At 36.9% G+C, this 18,339-nt stretch overlaps 1 protein-coding gene across 3 annotated transcripts in view; it reads right to left on the bottom strand.

The window, feature by feature from the left end:
• PACRG (parkin coregulated) overlaps nt 1-18,272 on the bottom strand; it is a 213,197-nt gene extending 194,925 nt beyond the window's left edge. For 2 of the 3 annotated variants that reach the window (XM_030945612.1, XM_030945614.1), the window contains exon 1: nt 17,514-17,777. In XM_030945612.1, the coding sequence (XP_030801472.1) occupies nt 17,514-17,720 (207 nt within the window). In that variant the 5' untranslated portion in view covers nt 17,721-17,777. Of the gene's footprint in view, nt 1-17,513; nt 17,778-18,160 lie in introns of those variants that run through there. The other variant, XM_030945613.1, reaches the window with a different exon arrangement.
• Nucleotides 18,273-18,339: the final 67 nt, after the last annotated feature.

Below are 18,339 nucleotides of genomic sequence, written 5' to 3'. Positions count from 1 at the left end.
GCAGAAGACTGGATACTTTAGATTACCCTTTAGACCTCATCAAAAGAGATGATTAGAATGAGACTATAACAAAAAGCCAGACTCTTATGAGAGAAGAAAGTAAAGAAAGAGTAAATAAATCTCCATTAAGGCTAGTTACAGAATAAATACTGGTTACCAACCTTTTCAGCATGTTTTCGCTACTTATGTTCCTGAAAGACTTTATAAAATACTTGAAATCATGTTAAAAAATATGACAAATATGCAAAAGACTGACTTCCAAAGGAAAATAAACAAAACCCAAGATACACAACACCACATGAAGCTTCAAAGGTTACATATAAAACTATAAGCTTGCTTTCATCAAGAAAAATTAAATTTCTAGCGCTCTTTTCCTTCCATGAAGTTTAATAAAGTAGGTCTGGTTAACTCAGTACTTAAAAACTGCCTTTCTCAATTATGTTGGTTAATTTATACATCTAGCTTTGCTCTAACCTACCAATACAACTGTGTATTCAGCCCACATTTATTCGAATCTCCATCAAGTATAATTACAAAAATATAGCTATGTAGAAGCTAGCCATATGTATTTCTCCACATAGAAAACCTAGTCATTAACAAACTTCTGCCAACTTAGTTCTAGAATAGTAAGTGAAAAATAAGTAGTATTCAAATGGTACAAAATTCAGAAAGCACTTATAATACTGCATTGTAATATTTAGTAGTGCCATGAAGATGCTAAAATTTTACTTGCATTACATAACCAGAAATCTACATAATCTAGAAATAAATAGTAAGATCCTGTGGCCCTGTCAAGACGAATTACATTGCTGCTCCTTCTTGCATCATGAAAATGTAATTATATATATTTTCAACTCAAGTTTTATATAGTAAATATAGAAAGGTCCGCAGGCTATCAGAGAGAATGATAGATATAAGATCCACTGTTTACAGAGCTATAATAGTGATTTTAAAAATAAGATTTATAGTCTTTATATTCATCACATAAGGGATAAGTTAAGCAAGTAATCCCTTCAAGAAACAGTGGTGAATTAGATTTTAAAATTATGGAGTGTAAAAGAATTATGTCACTTGATTGTCACTCTCAAGTAGCAGTGAATTGAGGTAGAAATGAGTTCACCCATTGACCCATGATCTTGATGAGGTGGAGATATTCACAAATGTGATATGCAGCATCTAATGCCACTCAGCAGTCTACATCAAATTTCAAGGAAGGTATTCAGAAACATCTTGACAGGCTGGCAAAATGAGTTGACAGGAATTTCATAAAGTTCAGCAATAGTGAAAGCAAAGTTCTGTACTGGAACAGTTTGGACCAGGCACTGATGGGCTAGAACGCAGCTTCGTGGGAAAGATCTTGGGGGATCTCTGTGAAAAACAAGTGGAACATTCATGTAGCCTTGTGGCAAAGATGAGGTAACTATGTTCTGGGGTACATAAGAGAGCTGAGGGAATTCAACATTCTCCTTTATTTGGCGTGTGTGAGATTGTATTCAAGAATAAAGTCTCAATTCAGACTACCCAGTACAAGAAAGACATCGATACATTGAAATAAGGCTGGTGAAGGCCGCCAGTATGAAGAGAGGACTGCAGTACCTGACACATGAGGAGAGTGTGAGAGAAACTTTTCAGCCTTAAGAAGAGGAATCTGGACAGCAATCTCATTGCTGCCTTCAGTTACAAGCATAAGAGCACAGTAGATATGAGCCAAACTCTTTGCGGTGTTGTGTAACAAAAAAAACAAACAAAAAAAAAAAAAAAAGAGGCAATGGTCACAAATCGCAATAAAGGAAATTCTGACTTGACTGTAGAAAAACTTTTTTTCAGAATGAAAGGTCATTGGAAGGTTATACAAAGATGATGTAGAATCTCCATCCTTAAAGACAACCAAAACCCAGCTGGACAAAGTCCTGAGCATCCCAATGTAATCTGAATGTAAATCAGAGTTTTTAAAACTACATGAAAGCACGAAGTGTAAATGCCCAGGTTTCAAAAATCCTCTTTGTCTGAATGTTCTGCCCAGCTTTTTATTTTTGGGAAAGATGATCAAATAAATAATTAAAAAGCCACAACTAAACAACATACTCTCCTACAGAACTTGACTTCTATGCCAAGAACCTAAATCAGGGCAGTCAGGCTTTCAAACTTGGTAACAGCTTTCAGAGTGCATTAGTCTTGCTTGCGAACAATTTCCTCTCTGGCACAGCTCAGAGGAAGATACCCATGCTTACTTCATTAAACCTATCAGCAGTGTTTGACACTGAAGATCACCATGTGCTGCTGACTTGCCTGGGAGACTGGCAGAAATGAGTCAGTCACCCTGAACTACATAGGTCAACTCCTATCAGTCAGATTTCAAGACAATTCTGATGGGTGGTTTCTTTCCAGCCCTGAAAACTTTTGTGTGATGCTACAAGGATTGTTCTACCTCTTGTTTCATTTAACACAAAACTTTATGAGAAGACTTGAGACAGCAGATTTCTTCAGTGGGAACAGAAGCTGTCAGATTCCTTATTTTATATAATTCCTGCAAATACGGAGGGACTTGAGAAAAAAAAAAAGGGGGATGCATTTAAAAATTAAAAAAAAAAACAAACAACCTGGAATGAATGAAAGAAAGGTGAAGTACGGTGTGGAAAAGACAAAAGACACTGAGGACCAAAAACTGCTGTGAGGTTTGATGAGGCATATGTATGTCTTACTTGTGGCTGTGCTAGAAAGGAACACTTTATCAGGAACACAGGTACACTCTCAATGCAAGACTGAGGAGATGGCCAAAACTAAGAAAACTAAGTCACTCAGGCCCTCCTGCTTCTTCAGGCAGCATCACTGCACAAACAATGCCATCAGCCATCCATACACATGCACTGCTACCATCTTTGTTTTCCTGTTTTCCAGTTTCACATTGATGTTATTATCTACATGTTCATTTTCAATCTGTTATGCAAACAACTGCAGCTAACATTGACAGACTCAAACAATTCCTTCTCAAGATTTTTATATTATATTTCAGAAATTTGGAGTTTAAAGGATAAGCATATATATTATAGGACAACTAAAAAGAAGTTCTTAGCAGGATTATTTAAATATCACAAAAAAACCCCAACCACCTCACTTGTGAAGTGAAAATGGGAAATTTTTGTCTTTCTTACATTCCATTAAGATTTAATCATACCAATTCTGAAAATATCAAAACTTCTCTTTCTCAATTCTTAATCAAAAACATTATTTTTTCATGTTAGAAAGTTAAATTTTGATAGCTGAATTCTGGTTGCAGCATGTATACAGTAAATCATACTCTTTTGAGAAAAAAACCCAGTACACATAGAGGGCTTATAGCAAAAAAACCCCAACAAACTACTGATACTTATTCCACCTTCTATACTCTTAACAAAGAACATTCTCAGATATCAGTTTCTTTTCAATTTTTGGTAGTTACAGAAGGCATAACTAGTCATTAAAAAGCAACATTTTAATGTAGGTTGTGAATCTACTTAGAACAGTAAAAAAACCCAAATTCTGAGCAGATAAATTAAGTATCCAATACTTAAGTCCCAGTCTATTAACTGAACACACAATCATTAAATAGATGCTTTTTTATAAAAATGCAAAATAGATCGTTATCAATATCTTAAGAATTTATTATCCCATGATAGCATCTTACCTCTGTAATTCATGCCATTTTATTTCTAAAACAAAATTAGCTAATGATAATTTTCCATAAAATGCCTATCCTTGGAAGAATTCATTTTATTACCCTTCCCAAACTACAAATGGTGAATAAGAGAAATGAAGTGCTATTTTCATGTTATTAATTATCCTTCACTTACATAAGGCGCAAACCCACATTAATCTCACATGTTTACTCATAAAAACCATAAATTACTAAACCTATTTTATATTACTGAGCATTGCTAAAACTATTTTCGTCTTTTTCTCACATGGGAACACAGATATTTGCTTTATACAAAGCAATTGTTCACTCTATCTGCCTTTTATCTAGCACTTAATTCTATTTTAAGAACTTATTGCCTCAAGGTCATTTTTCATTCATACTACACAAATTATTTATATAATAAAATTTTTGATGTACATGACAATGCTTAGACTTACTGGTAACTTTGCAGCTCGAATCTTTGCAAACTAGAAGGGTTACTATGATTACCCTTCCTGTGTTTTAACTATCAGAAAAACATTTAGTAAAATTTGAGAATTGTTTCTTAAATGCTATATACCTTTTCACTAAATTCATGTTTCTATAACATTAAAATCAGAAGGTTCAACAATGGGACCTAATAAACAACAATATACTTCCTGGTTAACTGCAAAACTTAAGGGACAGAATGTTGAACGCTTAGTCATATGAAATTACTCCTATAGGCTAAACATGTGAACCAAAGAGGAGTGAAACGTTTCTCCTCTGCCATGATTTGGAAATATCTTCTGCTTACTAGTGAAGTTCAAAAAGGATCTGCTTCACATATTCTGATTCTACAAGAAGTTCTGTTGTGTGCTGCTGAGCCCCCTGTCATCAACTTTGCTGGTACCAGTCACTTCACTGGAAAAGCACAAAAGTCACCAATGTTCTTTTGGTTCCAATACTTAAGTCCAGGCTCTGAGAGAGACTGTTCCTTTTCACAATGAAATTATGTAACTCAGTTATTAAGTTTTCATCTTCAAGAAATAGCTTCTGACTGAAAGCAACTCAATATTTTCTTGATTGCCTGATTCCTTTGTGATATTGCCATTTTATTTAGTTTCTTTGTAATTCCATCCGTTTTCATGGTGAATGAGTATGCATATCATTTCTAAAACACCTTCATGAGGAAACAAGGCTTACACATCCATGTTGTGTGTGCATTTGCCTGCCTTCACTCCTAAATATGTGCATCGGTTGGTCATTTTAAACCGCATTGAAGGAAATTCCAGTTTCACACATGAACAGCTGACCTTGTGTTTTTTGGAAATAATGGAGAACAGACAAGGCTGAGCCAAACAAGAGGTTTGTTTGTCATGCTACTAGACCCCAAATATTGTATTAAAAAGGAAAATAAGTTTAATTTTTATACTAATCAACCAGGAAAAAAACCCCAAAACACCAAAACAAAACCCTGCAGATAACAGGCTTTGCTAGTTTGAATAATCAGCACCTAATGCAGTAGCTTATTTTCACTTTGTGGCTGCTTTACATATAGGAGCATAATCTTTTGTGGTTAGGCTGCAAATTTTAAGTGGCTCTAGAGAGTGCTTTTGAAAACACAAGAACCATGACAGTATTTATGAAGATCTCCCTTAAAAACACACCTTATTTCCTTTCTTTGGAAAAACATGATCCAAAATGATAATTTTGATCAGACAGTTTGTAACTTGCAAGAACACAAGACACAATAATAGCTCCTTAATGGATACCTTGTGAATTACTCTGTGTCTTACAGTGGGTCTATGGGACCCTGAAGTAAAGTTAGTATACATATAAAGCTGTCAGACAGGGATCAAGAAAACAGGGAAATAGACTGGAATAACAAAGTATAAAGACACCTAAAGTATAAAGAAACCTAAAAATACAGGCTAAAGGAAACATTATACTACAGAGGATTACAGAATCCCTTCATATAATGAGCATATTACATTAAGTGGAATGCCCACTAGGTAATAACCAATATTTACAATGTAGTATGTTCTAGATGGTTAATGAAAAGCTTTCGGCCCATTGAGTTACCCACAGTACAAACTCAGATTGGTTTGAACACTAGCCCCCAGTGTCAGGGTCAATTCAAAGAGCCTAAATTAGACTTTACGCACAGGCTCGTCCATTGTTGGTGAAGAGAATGAGACACTTCAGCATGTTTAGGTGCTGGCAGACATGCTGAATACCTACATAACCCTGAACTCCATTCTTCTTTGGAGTTCAGACACTTGAATCAAGACTATTAAAGTGATGCATCAGACTACTGAAAACGCAGACTGTGAAATTATTTTCTGAAGACTGAAACCTGCTTTCAGCAAGGTCCCCTTGAATAATATTGCATTCTTTTGCCTATTTATGTAGGAGTTAGAATACAAGCTCAAGAGGTGATGATTTTATTAATTTCTGTGTTAAGAACACAGTGAAGGCTTCAAAAGAACTACTGACACAAGGGAGTCTACCTCCAGCCCAGGTAGAGGTAGGGAAGAGCATCCAGTTAGGAGTCAGCTGATCTGCATTCAGTCTAAGTATGAACTCTAAACTGTGACTTCAAGCAGAAAAAGGTCATATGAATATCTTAGCTAAAGGAGCTCTCAGAGGAACTGTTTCGGCAATCAGAACAAACATTTTGCTCAGAAATGCTTAGCCTTGTCATTGACTAAACATTTGTGCCAAACATCCTTAGGCAAGATTTTTTTTATTGATCTTTGAAGAGATTAACTAAAAACTAATAAAACTGAAGAATATTTAATGCTATAAAGTAACAAGAGCTCAAAGTGTTCCATTTGTCAGAAGCAAAAGAATATATATGATTAAATAAGGAGAATAATCACCTAGATACTACCAAACAGTGACCTGATAAAGAACAATTAAACAAATATCAAATGGAGGGAAGAAATTTAGAGTTAACTGATTTGTTAATGGCAATTTTGTAATTAGCTCTGCAAATATATTTTAACATTTCCACCCAATATACACTTTGTTATTACTGTTTAATTTAACATTTTACAATAGAGGCAGAATTATTCTATTATTAGTAAAGGGTCGTTTGTTTTCCAACTTAAGCTGAAAAATACTTCAATGCTATCTGGTGTCAGGGAAAAGGAAAAATGACAATTCAAAGAAATCCAAATGTGTTAAAACCCAGTAATTTCTTGAATAAAATTTACACCCACAGGTCTAAACACTTTATACTATTGACAGGCACAGCATTGTCAATGGTCAGCAGTCAGTTAACATTTCTATTATAAAGGTTCTTGCGTCAGATAACAGCAGACAGCAAATTTTGTGAAATCACCTGCAACCTTAAATGCATAACTCATTGATTTCTCATTGATACACTGGAACTTACTTTACTTTTTAAAATTAAAGTGACAGATGTTACACAATTTTAGTGCACTGTCTATGAATTCTTCATACTAGATGAACAACTGGATGACTGAAAGCCTTTGGAAGCTATCAAATAAAATCTTAAAACTTTAATGTTGTCCTGAATCATGATATTGTAATACATCTTGAATATGTCCAAAGGCATACTAGAGGCTCATAAAATAATCATGACTTAAACAGATTTTAAGTAGAAGGCAGAAGCATGTTAAAATGTTACTTTTGTGGATTTTTAAGGATAGTATCTCTCTGTTAAGTAGTTGTTTCACTCTACAACATTTGTACAGTTAAATTTGACTTAAGTGTGACAAATTCATATAGGTATGAACTGCAAATTTCTAATAGCATTGCACTGGATAAGTTAGGCATTGGCATAATTTAGAGATAAAACAGACTCTGACACCACTATTACCTTTGGGTTGCTTTACTTTCTAAAAAAACCCAACGTATCTCCTAGCTCAACCAGAGGTTACACATTATATACAGAAATCACTGAGTTTGACAGACTGCATCACACAGGAGATGAAATCAAGTTCTAGTAATTGTTACTCTGACCTTTAACTATTAATATAAAACCTGATGAATTAAATGAAGGACACACAAAATAGAGGGCCATGAGATAGATAGTAAAACACTGTATAAAAATATGAAAAAATCAGCTAATACACATATACTTCCCATGAGAAATATTTCCCAGTCATGCCTTACAAAACTTCAATTTAAAATTATAATAAGCTCATTCCTTTGATTTTTTTTTTTCTCCAGTAGAAATTATCATATGGGGTGTTCTAATAAGGTCTGGGTATAAGCTTTATGTTCTCCAGAAGTTTTCTTCTCATGTGCAACTGCCCTCCCCCCCAAACACCCAGCTGATGAACATTACTGCAAGAGAAATCCTGTGATATAAAACAGACACCATCTGGAGGAGAAGTAAATAAAGCCAGAAAAAAGGTGAGCACAAATAGCAGATGAGTGCAGGAAAAGACTTACTTTGGGAAGTAAGAATGTAAGTTTTCAACTTCTGTGGGGGAAAAAAAAAAGTTTATCAAATTCTGGCTACAACGTCAGTAAAAGTATGCATGGACCTTTTCCTAAACAGTTTTATCTAAGATATCTAATACAAAACAGTAATGTGACATTAAAACATCATCAATAGGACAGTAAAATAAGCCAGGGAATAACTTATTTTTTCCAAAGATTTAAATGTAGACCACCAGTCTTTTCTAGTAAGTATGTAATTATTAGCCTTGAAACAGAAAACTTCAATCATTAGGTATGTCCCCTAATTCTATGCACCAAGATTTATCAGGAAAGAAAACTAAATGAAAAGCTTTCAGATTTTTTAGAAGACCTCTTAAATACTGTTTTAAAAAGGGGTCTGTGATGGCCATATTCAGTGGAGCATCCAGGAGTGGGAGAATACACAGGGGCACACACCAGCCTCAAATGCATGATTTGGCACAATCACAGTCTTGCACAGATCCTTGCACCCTAACTCTTTAGCCAGGATGTTCTTTGCCCACAAGCCCTTGCACACTCACTCCCTTGAAGAAGTTCTCCCTCCATGGGGCTCTCCTCACTTCCTTAAGTGAAAAAAAGCAAAATAAAAATCCAGGCGATAACATTTCATTCCATAAATCATGGGCTTAATAATACAGCTATGTAAGATTTATCATTAAGACAAATCTTACATAGAAATAACAGAAAATAATTCCTATCTAACAATTACTTAAAGAATGAAAACTCTGCTAAACTTAGAAGACCTAATACCTACAGATATTTTCAAGAACACCTAGTAAGTCCAAACAACTTATGCAGTAGTTCTTTCATATTATGATGAGATGCAGAGCAAGACAAAAATTATTAAAAAACTCTCACATGATGATGGCAAACCAATGGATGTCCTACATACATAAGATGGGCAAGAAAACACTGGATTTAGGTCATTTTTGTACCCTCTGGATTTAGGTCATTCTTGGTGTAGAATACTGTGTATTGCCTACTAACCAGACAAAGCATTCTCATTAATATGCTTCTGACCAATACAGTAGTGTTGTCATCTTATCACAGGGATTCCATACTGTTTCTTTATCGCAAAAGTTCCATATTTTCTTGGTGTTTTGTGTGGTCTGCTCCTCAGAGCACTGACTCTTTCTTCTTCACAAAGTAGCCAACTGACTCCCATTCCCTTTTCAACCACCCACCCCACTCTTTTATAGCTGTGGCCTGTTAAAGTCAGGCCTGCTCCTAATCTTTGATAATTGGCCCAGCTGCAACTCCTTAGGGGTAAGATTACTTTCTACACTATTTTCTTATATTCTACCTCCCTACACAGTAGGCCTCAAACAACTTTCAAGATGTGTTCTGCCTTCAGCTGGTTGTTACACAGAAATGTTAGCAGTATGCCATGCTTACTTCAAGAGTTTTCACTGCACAGATATTTCTATGATGTATTTTATGTTTTAACTTTGTCACATTGTGCAAAATTTTTGTATTTACTGCAGTATACATTTGCTTAAAAAAGTCTTTCATTACACAAAAAATTGAATCAACCCATAACCAAACCCCACCAAACAAAGCTAGTCTGCATCCTAGTCAAGTTAATGACATATTTCTATTAAGAAACTGAAAACAAATCAGTACTTACTCTTGCTATCACTATCTTGGCATCATCCCTTACAGAAAGATGGGTGAAGAGTAATTTTTTAAAAAGAAAAATCTTACATTAAAAGAGACCATCACAAATGTATGAAAAGCTAAATTATATGTTTATCATCCTATTATAATTAAGGCAGGCTTTATCATCACATCAGAATCCTGTTTTTTCAGGCAAGAGGCCCAACAGAAATTTCACAGAAAGTCTGACTAGAATTAAATTGCTCTCAGGAGCAAATCTTTTATGTGCAGGCATCCCCTCAACTCACACTCATAAAAGTCCAAAAATTGCAACTATAAGAAACATTATATTTTAATGTACCTAGAGAATCAGAGTGCAACTATTAAACACAAGATTCCATAATTTAGTCTTAAGCATATTGTGAGCCCATGAAGGAATTTATAATTTTATCTTATCTGACATGTATTTTATCTACAAAGAGAAGTCCTAAGAGCTCAGTAAATTTTCAAGCAAAAAATATTTAACTTGTCATACAAAAATGCAAATCTATGCCAAACTTCTTATATGGATGTCAAGTATATAGAAGAATCAGCTACTGCTAGGAGGAACCAGTCACTCTTTCATAGTAGTTTGTCTATGACACTGTCTAGAAATTTTATCAGTGTACCAGTAGTACATTGTTTGCTACAATTTTTTTTTGACTTCACGATAATTTTCATTTCAAAATGGTTAGGAAAACTTAGTGAAAAAAGTAAAATATTTCTGACACCTTAAAAGTCTTAACAGGTAATTTCAGTTAAACATGGACTAAGCATATATACTACCCGAAGTATCAGTTACAAAAAGAAGGAAAAATTTCATTTCCATGGTACAGACTCCAGCACACTCTGCCTGTAAAGTTTGGGAACACAGCCACAGAAAACGTCATACTGTGTTAGTGATCACCTAGGTCCCTGCTTTAGGGAGTCACATTCAGATCCTTTCCTGTTCCCCCACTCCTTTTCCTAATGCACATGCCACTGAGCGACATCTCCTGTCTCCTTCACCCACTTAAAGCTTCCAGTGTTATTTAAGTTTCAGCAGTGACAAGAGGAGAATGTGAGACAAGGGACAGCATCCAGAAGCTGACAGCTACACACATGGCCAGCTGCTCCAATTCCTAGAAGCAATCACTGCATGCTTGGCAGCAGCCTTCCCTGCACACTTGCAGAGGACTACATAAGAAGAATTAACTACAGCTGAAATAATCTAATAAGCATGTATTGCTGCTACCCAAACAATGATACAGGCTTGCTCAAGTGTATTTGGGAAGCCAGCCTGAGGTTCATGATGTAGTTCACTGTTACAACTGGAACAATACAGTGTTATATAGTTTTTCTGAGGGTCAGAAGGGAGATGTGCTTATTACCCCCTCCACATAGTCAGAAAAGCAGCAGATTTATTAAAGCAAAAACCTTCAAAAGCCTTTTTTCTTGTCCAAATAGAAGGTAAATTAGTCATCATTAATTTGTCTGACCTTAGCAGCAGCAAAGCCATGGAGTGACTACAATCAACCATAATATGTAAGATATAGAATCGTGGGAAAATTCAGGTGGATAATTACCCCAAGAAGTCTCCAATTCAATCTCTTTCTCTAAGCATGTTTATCTCAGAACAGGTAGCTTAGGGCTTTTTTCCATTTGAGTCTTGAAAATCTCCAAGAAAACTGCACAGCTCTGGGAAACCTGATGCACTGCTTGACTATCCTCATTGTGAAAAACCTTTTCATCATCAGGAACACCTTATTTCAACACATGTGTCCTGTCCTCCCATCACTGGAGAGAACAGACTGGCTTTTTCCTCCTGAAAGCTTTCTCCCAGCTACTGGGTCACTAGGTCAGTTAAGACCTAATGCCATGAGATATCCTGGTAACTTTCTCTTTTCCAAGCTTTCCCCTCAGCCTCTCCTCCTACAACATGAACTCCAGAACCTTGATGGCTCTTCACTCAAATCACTTCAAGTATCATTCTAGAGCACTCCCAGTCAACTAGCAGGGAGAAGACTAAGACATAGGCTGAAGCCTACACAGAGTACAGGATTTTTCTTGAATGAAATTGAAGATATCAAGTTAAAAGAAAGAATATGCACATACAAGTCCATTTCTTTGGAAACTGTTCTGGAGACTTAGTGCTGAGAACGGTGTATGGTAGATGCATTCTAACTCATCTCTTTCACATTTTCAATTGGTTGGCTCCAGAGGCGTACTCAGCTGCATGTAGGAAATGCTGACTTTAGATAATTCCCTACAAGGCAAGTTGACAGCTTAAAATCATGTTTGGAGACTATTCCTATTAACTATAGTTTAATAATTTGTTCCAAATTGCTACATTTGCAGTAAAAAAAATTGGAACTGAAAAACGCTGTCTACTCAGAGAAACAACAGATGAAGATACCCATACACTCAGAGTATTGCAGGATTTTAACTTGCATGAAATCTGTAAAGAGTTTGCGAAGTTAAAAATAGTTTAATTCCTATGCAAGAATTAACAAAATTTGACAACTACCTCTGTAATAATTTCCAGTTAGAATATTTTATTCATTAATTCATAAAAATACTTACTAGAGGAGTTTTGAAAAAGCACTGCCATAATGTTTTAAAATCAGTTTACTTTTACCTTCTCTAAACATGAAACTTAAAACCTCCCAAGGTCTTTTCCATGTAAAATATTATGAATCACATGAAGTGATTTAAAACAAGAATTGTCGATCAAACCACAAAACAGTCTAACTGATAATTTACTTATGAACTATTTTAAGTCATATCACTGAATTAGAAGATTTACCAGAGATTCAAATGTATAACAAATTTTCATAAATTAAGCCATATGATTTCTTAGTGATTACGGTAAGAAACTGATCTTTTCATCCTCACTACAACTATGAACAATACCTTTCACCACATTCACAAAAATAAAGTGCTGACTTTGAAGTATTTTAAAATAAGAGCAGTATGATTAAGCCATCTAGGTTATAGCTGAAAACATAATATGAAATAGAAGCTTTCTGAGGAAATTATGGTCTTAAGCATTCGTATTTTTTCTGTACATTCTGCTTTTACATTATACTATCAAAGAGGTCATTACAGTAAATATGAGCATGGAATTGGAAAGGAATCTAACCTTATGAGGGGAAATAAAAACCTCCTTGTGTTGAAGCTTTTCATGTTTGAACCTAATGCAACTGAAGTGCCTCATCAATCCAGTGGGATGACTGTGTATTGGCACTAAGAAGGTACAAACAGGCAGCAGACACTGGCAGGGCTGTAGCAGTGACAACTTTTGTGAGCTATACTCAAAGTGTATGTCAAGTCTATTAAAATGCTATTAAATAGCAAAAATTTGTTGACCTGCTTTTAATCTAGGTTTAACCAGGGCTCCTGTCCAGTTCACTGCAAAGAGATACAAAAGATCATATTGCACAAAGAATAAATGTCAGGGATGAAAACAACACCTTTCAATTGTGGTGCAAGTTTATGCTGCTGTAAATGCTTGTGCAATTACCCTGCTAGAACTTGGTGTCATACTGGTTTTAAATGAATTAAGACTGCAATGTTGCCAAGACAGTACATTCCCCCACACCCTGCTTGTGCTGAGATTCTCCTGCTTCCCTTCTCATTGCATATATTAACTCTTTAAGAGCTGTTACAGCTGATCCAACTTACTCTATATTTACAAGAAAAAACAATGTCAGCGCAAAAGGAGAGATGGAAGCATGCAGTCAGGACAGGGAGAAAGGCAAAACAGATGAGCCTTGTTAAAGCAGAAGCCTTGCTTGCCTCAATCCCACAGACAGCAGTTCAACACCGTGAGCTTTAACAGGCTGGAGTATTTTCAGCAGGATCAGTTCTCTGAGCAGCCAACATTGTACAAATGAGAATACAACAACAGGCAGCAGCACTAAACAGCCTGAGAGAGGAAGATAGGATTGCCTTCCAGAGTACTGACAGTTTAAATTGTCTCACAGTGTTCACTGAAGTGTACTTGTAGATTGTACACAATTGCTATTGTTAAACTGGAGAAGTTCCTCCAAGATAGATGTGCTACTTCTCAATATATATTTATCAAAACACTCTTTTAACTTGACATCTATATGCCCCAAAACACACTGCTTTTTCCAATAAATTAGCTGTTATAATCAAAGGATACAACTTCTTTCTTCTATTCTTTCCCATAGCCCCAAAATCAAATCAGAAACTTTGACTGCTACAAGTTAAATAACAAAGGTAGTCTTGGTTACGCAGTGTGGATGAATATAAATATAATGACAAATCACAAAATTCAGAACATAAACAAATCACATCATAGTTAAAATGAAACTTTTCCTATGAGTTATAATCAAATGGTAAAGGGTAAGAAAGCCCTTCACAACACACATTATTGAAAATGGCTTGAGAGAAGTGTTTAAAGTACAAAGATTGAGAACTCATCCCCACACATACAGACTGCAGACTACTAAATGTGGAACAGAAGAATGAAAATCCAGAGCTACAATACAAATAACAATTTTTCTTCTTAAGAGCAATTACATTTTTTTAGGAGATGAAAGTTGTGCTCTACACATAGCTAAGACTCTCTAAGGCTGAATAGCTGCTTTGGTTTTAGAAGTCCAGAAACAATTTTTAGCATCCCTTTCTTTCTAAGGCCATCTAGTAAACGTTCTCATTCTATCCCTGTGGCCTGCTCCTGAAGGCAATTTCTGACTGATGTCATGGAACACATGAATGTAATAGTAATCTTGTAAAAGCTGGGAAGATAGATAGGAATTATCTTTCTACTGTTTCCTTTAAGGACTAAAATGGATCCTGCCCTTGAAAAAGTGCTTTTACCACTGGGACATTACAAAAAAATGGGACACTAACACTTTATTCTCTTCTCTTTCGTTGCAGAAAATAGGAAAATATCATCTAGAGAGGATCAGAAGTGAACCGAGATATCTTCCTGCTGTCCACATTCATGTTCAGACACTTCTCTCCTGGCTAGTCTACACATTAATTTTTAATTGTGTTCCTAATTCTACATGCAGTACCTCTGAAATCAGAGCACATAACAGTCTTGATTCCACTGGAGGACAAAACAATTAAAATGTAAATGTAGCTTGTTATTATAGAAGACCTTTATTGAACCTTGCTTTTAAAGTAAACGGCTATATAAATTTACAGTTTTGGAATAACTTAAACCCTTTATTCAGTTCAGGAACATTTTTAGGTGAATATTTAACCATTGCATTTCACTAAGCAAGTTTTGGATTTAGTGAGAGCTGAGAAAAGTCTTAAATACTATATCTACTTAATTTCTGCACTTACTACTGACTATGAAAGTAGACTTTATTCAGAAACATTCATGAAAACAGCTTAGTAAAACACTCTTTGCCTAAGCAACATAAAAGAATTCTGGAACACTTACTACAATATTTACAGTCATATATGCATAATGGTAATCTGTTAAGACTCTACACTAAGAGTTTAAGATTAACTACATGCTTGCACCAAAGGCTATTAATCAATACCTCATTGTTTGACCTGGAGATGCCAAACACGTTTAACCCTATGCCTTATCATGCTGTTAACAAAAAGAATTACCATGTTGTAACTAGATATTCCTGCTGTGCTTTCAACCCTCCAGTCAACTCCCAAGCCTTCCATGAGAACTTCATCAAAGATGTCAACCTCTGACAAGTGAGTACTTAATAAATCTAAAGCTCCAATTAAAAGGTAGTTGGAAAAGTAAAAAGGAAGTCCCACTTCTGCACAGACAGCAAGGCAGTGAGATATTCCTTTATTTGCACACCAACTGGAAATTATTCTGGTGTCTGCCTGACCGCAGATGGAGCTCTTGCAAAACATAGCCCTGGCACTGTGAATCTCTTAAGACCACTAAGAGTTTCAGAGCTTCCAACCCAGTTATGAGTAGAACGTGTGCAGCAGGTCAGAACACTGTAAACCTGAGCTCTGACAGGTTGAGAGGCAAGGCAAGGGGGCAAACAAGCAGGACAGAAATGAAACAGGTTGCTCAGAGAGGTCAGGCAATCCCTGATGTTGGGAGGTTTTACAGTTTAGCTAGGAATAGCCATCATTGACCTGATCTGGGTGCTGGCGACAGGCCCACTTCAAGTGGGAAGCTGGGTTAGATGATTTCCAGATGTCCATGCCAAAGAAAATAATATCTGTTATTCTGTGAGTAGCTGCAAAGGCAGCAGATTTACCTGTATGCAGTTGCTTAATGACAGTATCACATGATTTAATGGTCTGTTCATGTTTAGGAAGTTAGGAATGCAGCCATAAAAGTTAATATTCTATAAATATTTAAAAGAAAACCTGAATTCTGATTAAACTCATAGTTAGTTATTTTCACAAGTCACAGATCCTTTTTTGAAATTAAATATGTATTTCTCAAACTCCACTGAAATGGCTGATTCTTCTAGACAAAATTGTCTTTTACATATCTAGGTGTAAACAACCATGTGCAAATATCCATTACTTGAATTTTTCCAGAAAACAGGAAACATATGAAAAAAATTAACCCTAAAGGTTGCTGAAGTATTATAGTTCATTCCACGCACTGCTAGAATAAAAACAAACAAATCAAACAATCTTTAAAACAAAGGGATTATTTGGTTGTGTTCACCTTGTGTTTTTCCAAGTAAGGTGAAATATGTTGTAGTTTTACTAATTAGGAGAAAGTTTTTCAAGTATGTAACTTTTACTCTATTTAAAATTTCTTTAAAGACATGCTTGTTTGGGTTTTTAAGAGGATGTTCTTGCAGATAACATGATCAGAGAGACTGCACCAGGAAGACCACTTCAGCAAAACAAAGAGAAATAATGTATTTCATAACAGCTGTTAGAATACTCTATAGATTTAAAAAAACCCTTGAGGATTCAAGCCTTTGCTAACTCCTTGAACTATGTCCAAATGAAGAATACAATCCAGGAGTTTAGGCAGAGACCTATGGTAATACTACCTCATCCAGTCACATGTTGAATATCTGTACTCTGTACTAGTTGAAGCTTTTTAACTCCTAAACTCTGATAAAGGTATACAAATAAAACAGTATAAAGAGATTTCTAGGGCCTTTATACTACTATTTTAACTCCCAAGCCTTCAAATTCATTAGAAATTGTGACTGTTACTTGTTGGATCAATTTCTCCGTCTTTGAACTACAAGCTGGAGAACTAATGTTTGTTTGTTTAGTATTCTCCTAGATAGTGTGGAAGCTTTTCATTACTTTCCAAGCTTGTTTAAAAAAATCTATTAATCTATTTTCCAGCTCTCCTATGTGACCATCCTATGTGACATTCACATCAATTTCATACACTATGCCAGTGTACTAAAACTTTTGAGAAATACTGCACTACCACTTGACAGCATTTTGTTAAGTGGGAGGCAGGAAGCCTTACACACAATTCCATAGGCTGTCAGTTTAACAGGCTGTGCGCTGCCAATACAAAACCATAAAAAAAAAAACAAACAAAAAAACCCAAACAAAAAAAAAAAAAAAAAAAAAAAAAAACAAACAAAAAAAAACAAAAAAAAACAAAACAAAAAATTGTGGCACCAAATTAAAGTGCTTGGCGAAAGCATCACGACTCTCACAGGCACAGAGAGCTACCTTGTGGTAATACTTCTGCAAAGCCTGAGGTTAATTTCAGCAACCAGCAAACTCCAGATAAGGTATTAGCAACTTGCACACCTTCCTGACATGTTTTATCCACAGCTCTAACTTGCTATGCCTCTAGAACAAGTTGAGTTAATTACTATCACCTCTATGCTAGCAGCAAACATACCACGCTGTTTTTCATCATGGCTTTAATACTGAAACCCTCGCAGGGCTGTTGCTTGTCCTGCTTCTTCTCCTTCTTCTCCCGCTGCTGGGGCCGCCTGTCACCGGCGGGTTTTGAGGGGCCCGGACGTCCCTCCTCCATTACCATTTCCCCACCGGCGCCCACGACGGACCAGATGCAAATAACGGACTGGAAAAAACAAGCGAACATCAGCGTCCCGTGGCCGGCGAGTTAGAGCAGGCAGCAGGTGCAGCTTTGCTCCCTCCACATCCAGCGACACCCTCACACAGCCGTCCTCCGCCTTCCCTGCCCCTCACAGGCCCCTCTGCCTGCCCCTCGCCCCCGCCTCAAGTCCCCTTCTGCATCACCCCAGCTCGTCCCCCCCACTCCGCCGTGTCCAGCCCCTCATCACCACCTGATGTCCTTGTCCCCCGGGGAGTGCTCGCCCCCGCCCGCCCGCCCGGCGCTGCCTCCCCTGCAGCTCCGACCCTGCGGGTCCCTCTCGGGCTCCGTTGGGCACCTTCCGCCACGCGCGGTCCCCCGGCCACGCCGCCGTCGCCAGGCAACGCGTAAACAACCCGCCGGGGAAGCGGGACGGGAATCACAGATAACCCCGTCAGCACCGCCCGGTCCCGCACAGCTGTACCTACCCCCGGTGCACCGTACACCGGGGCGGCGGACAGCAATTAACGAGAAAGTCATTAGCGGCGCGTGCGGGAAATGTGAGGCAATGACGTGAGAAGAGCGTGTGCGGGTGTGAACTGGCCAGGAACTACGCTACCCATAGAGCCCAGCGTGCGCCTCCACCTCCCTCGCTGAGGCGCATGCG

This window comes from Camarhynchus parvulus, chromosome 3 (assembly GCF_901933205.1).
Source record: "Camarhynchus parvulus chromosome 3, STF_HiC, whole genome shotgun sequence".
Lineage (NCBI taxonomy): Eukaryota > Metazoa > Chordata > Aves > Passeriformes > Thraupidae > Camarhynchus > Camarhynchus parvulus.
This window is presented reverse-complemented; position numbering and strand designations above follow the sequence as displayed.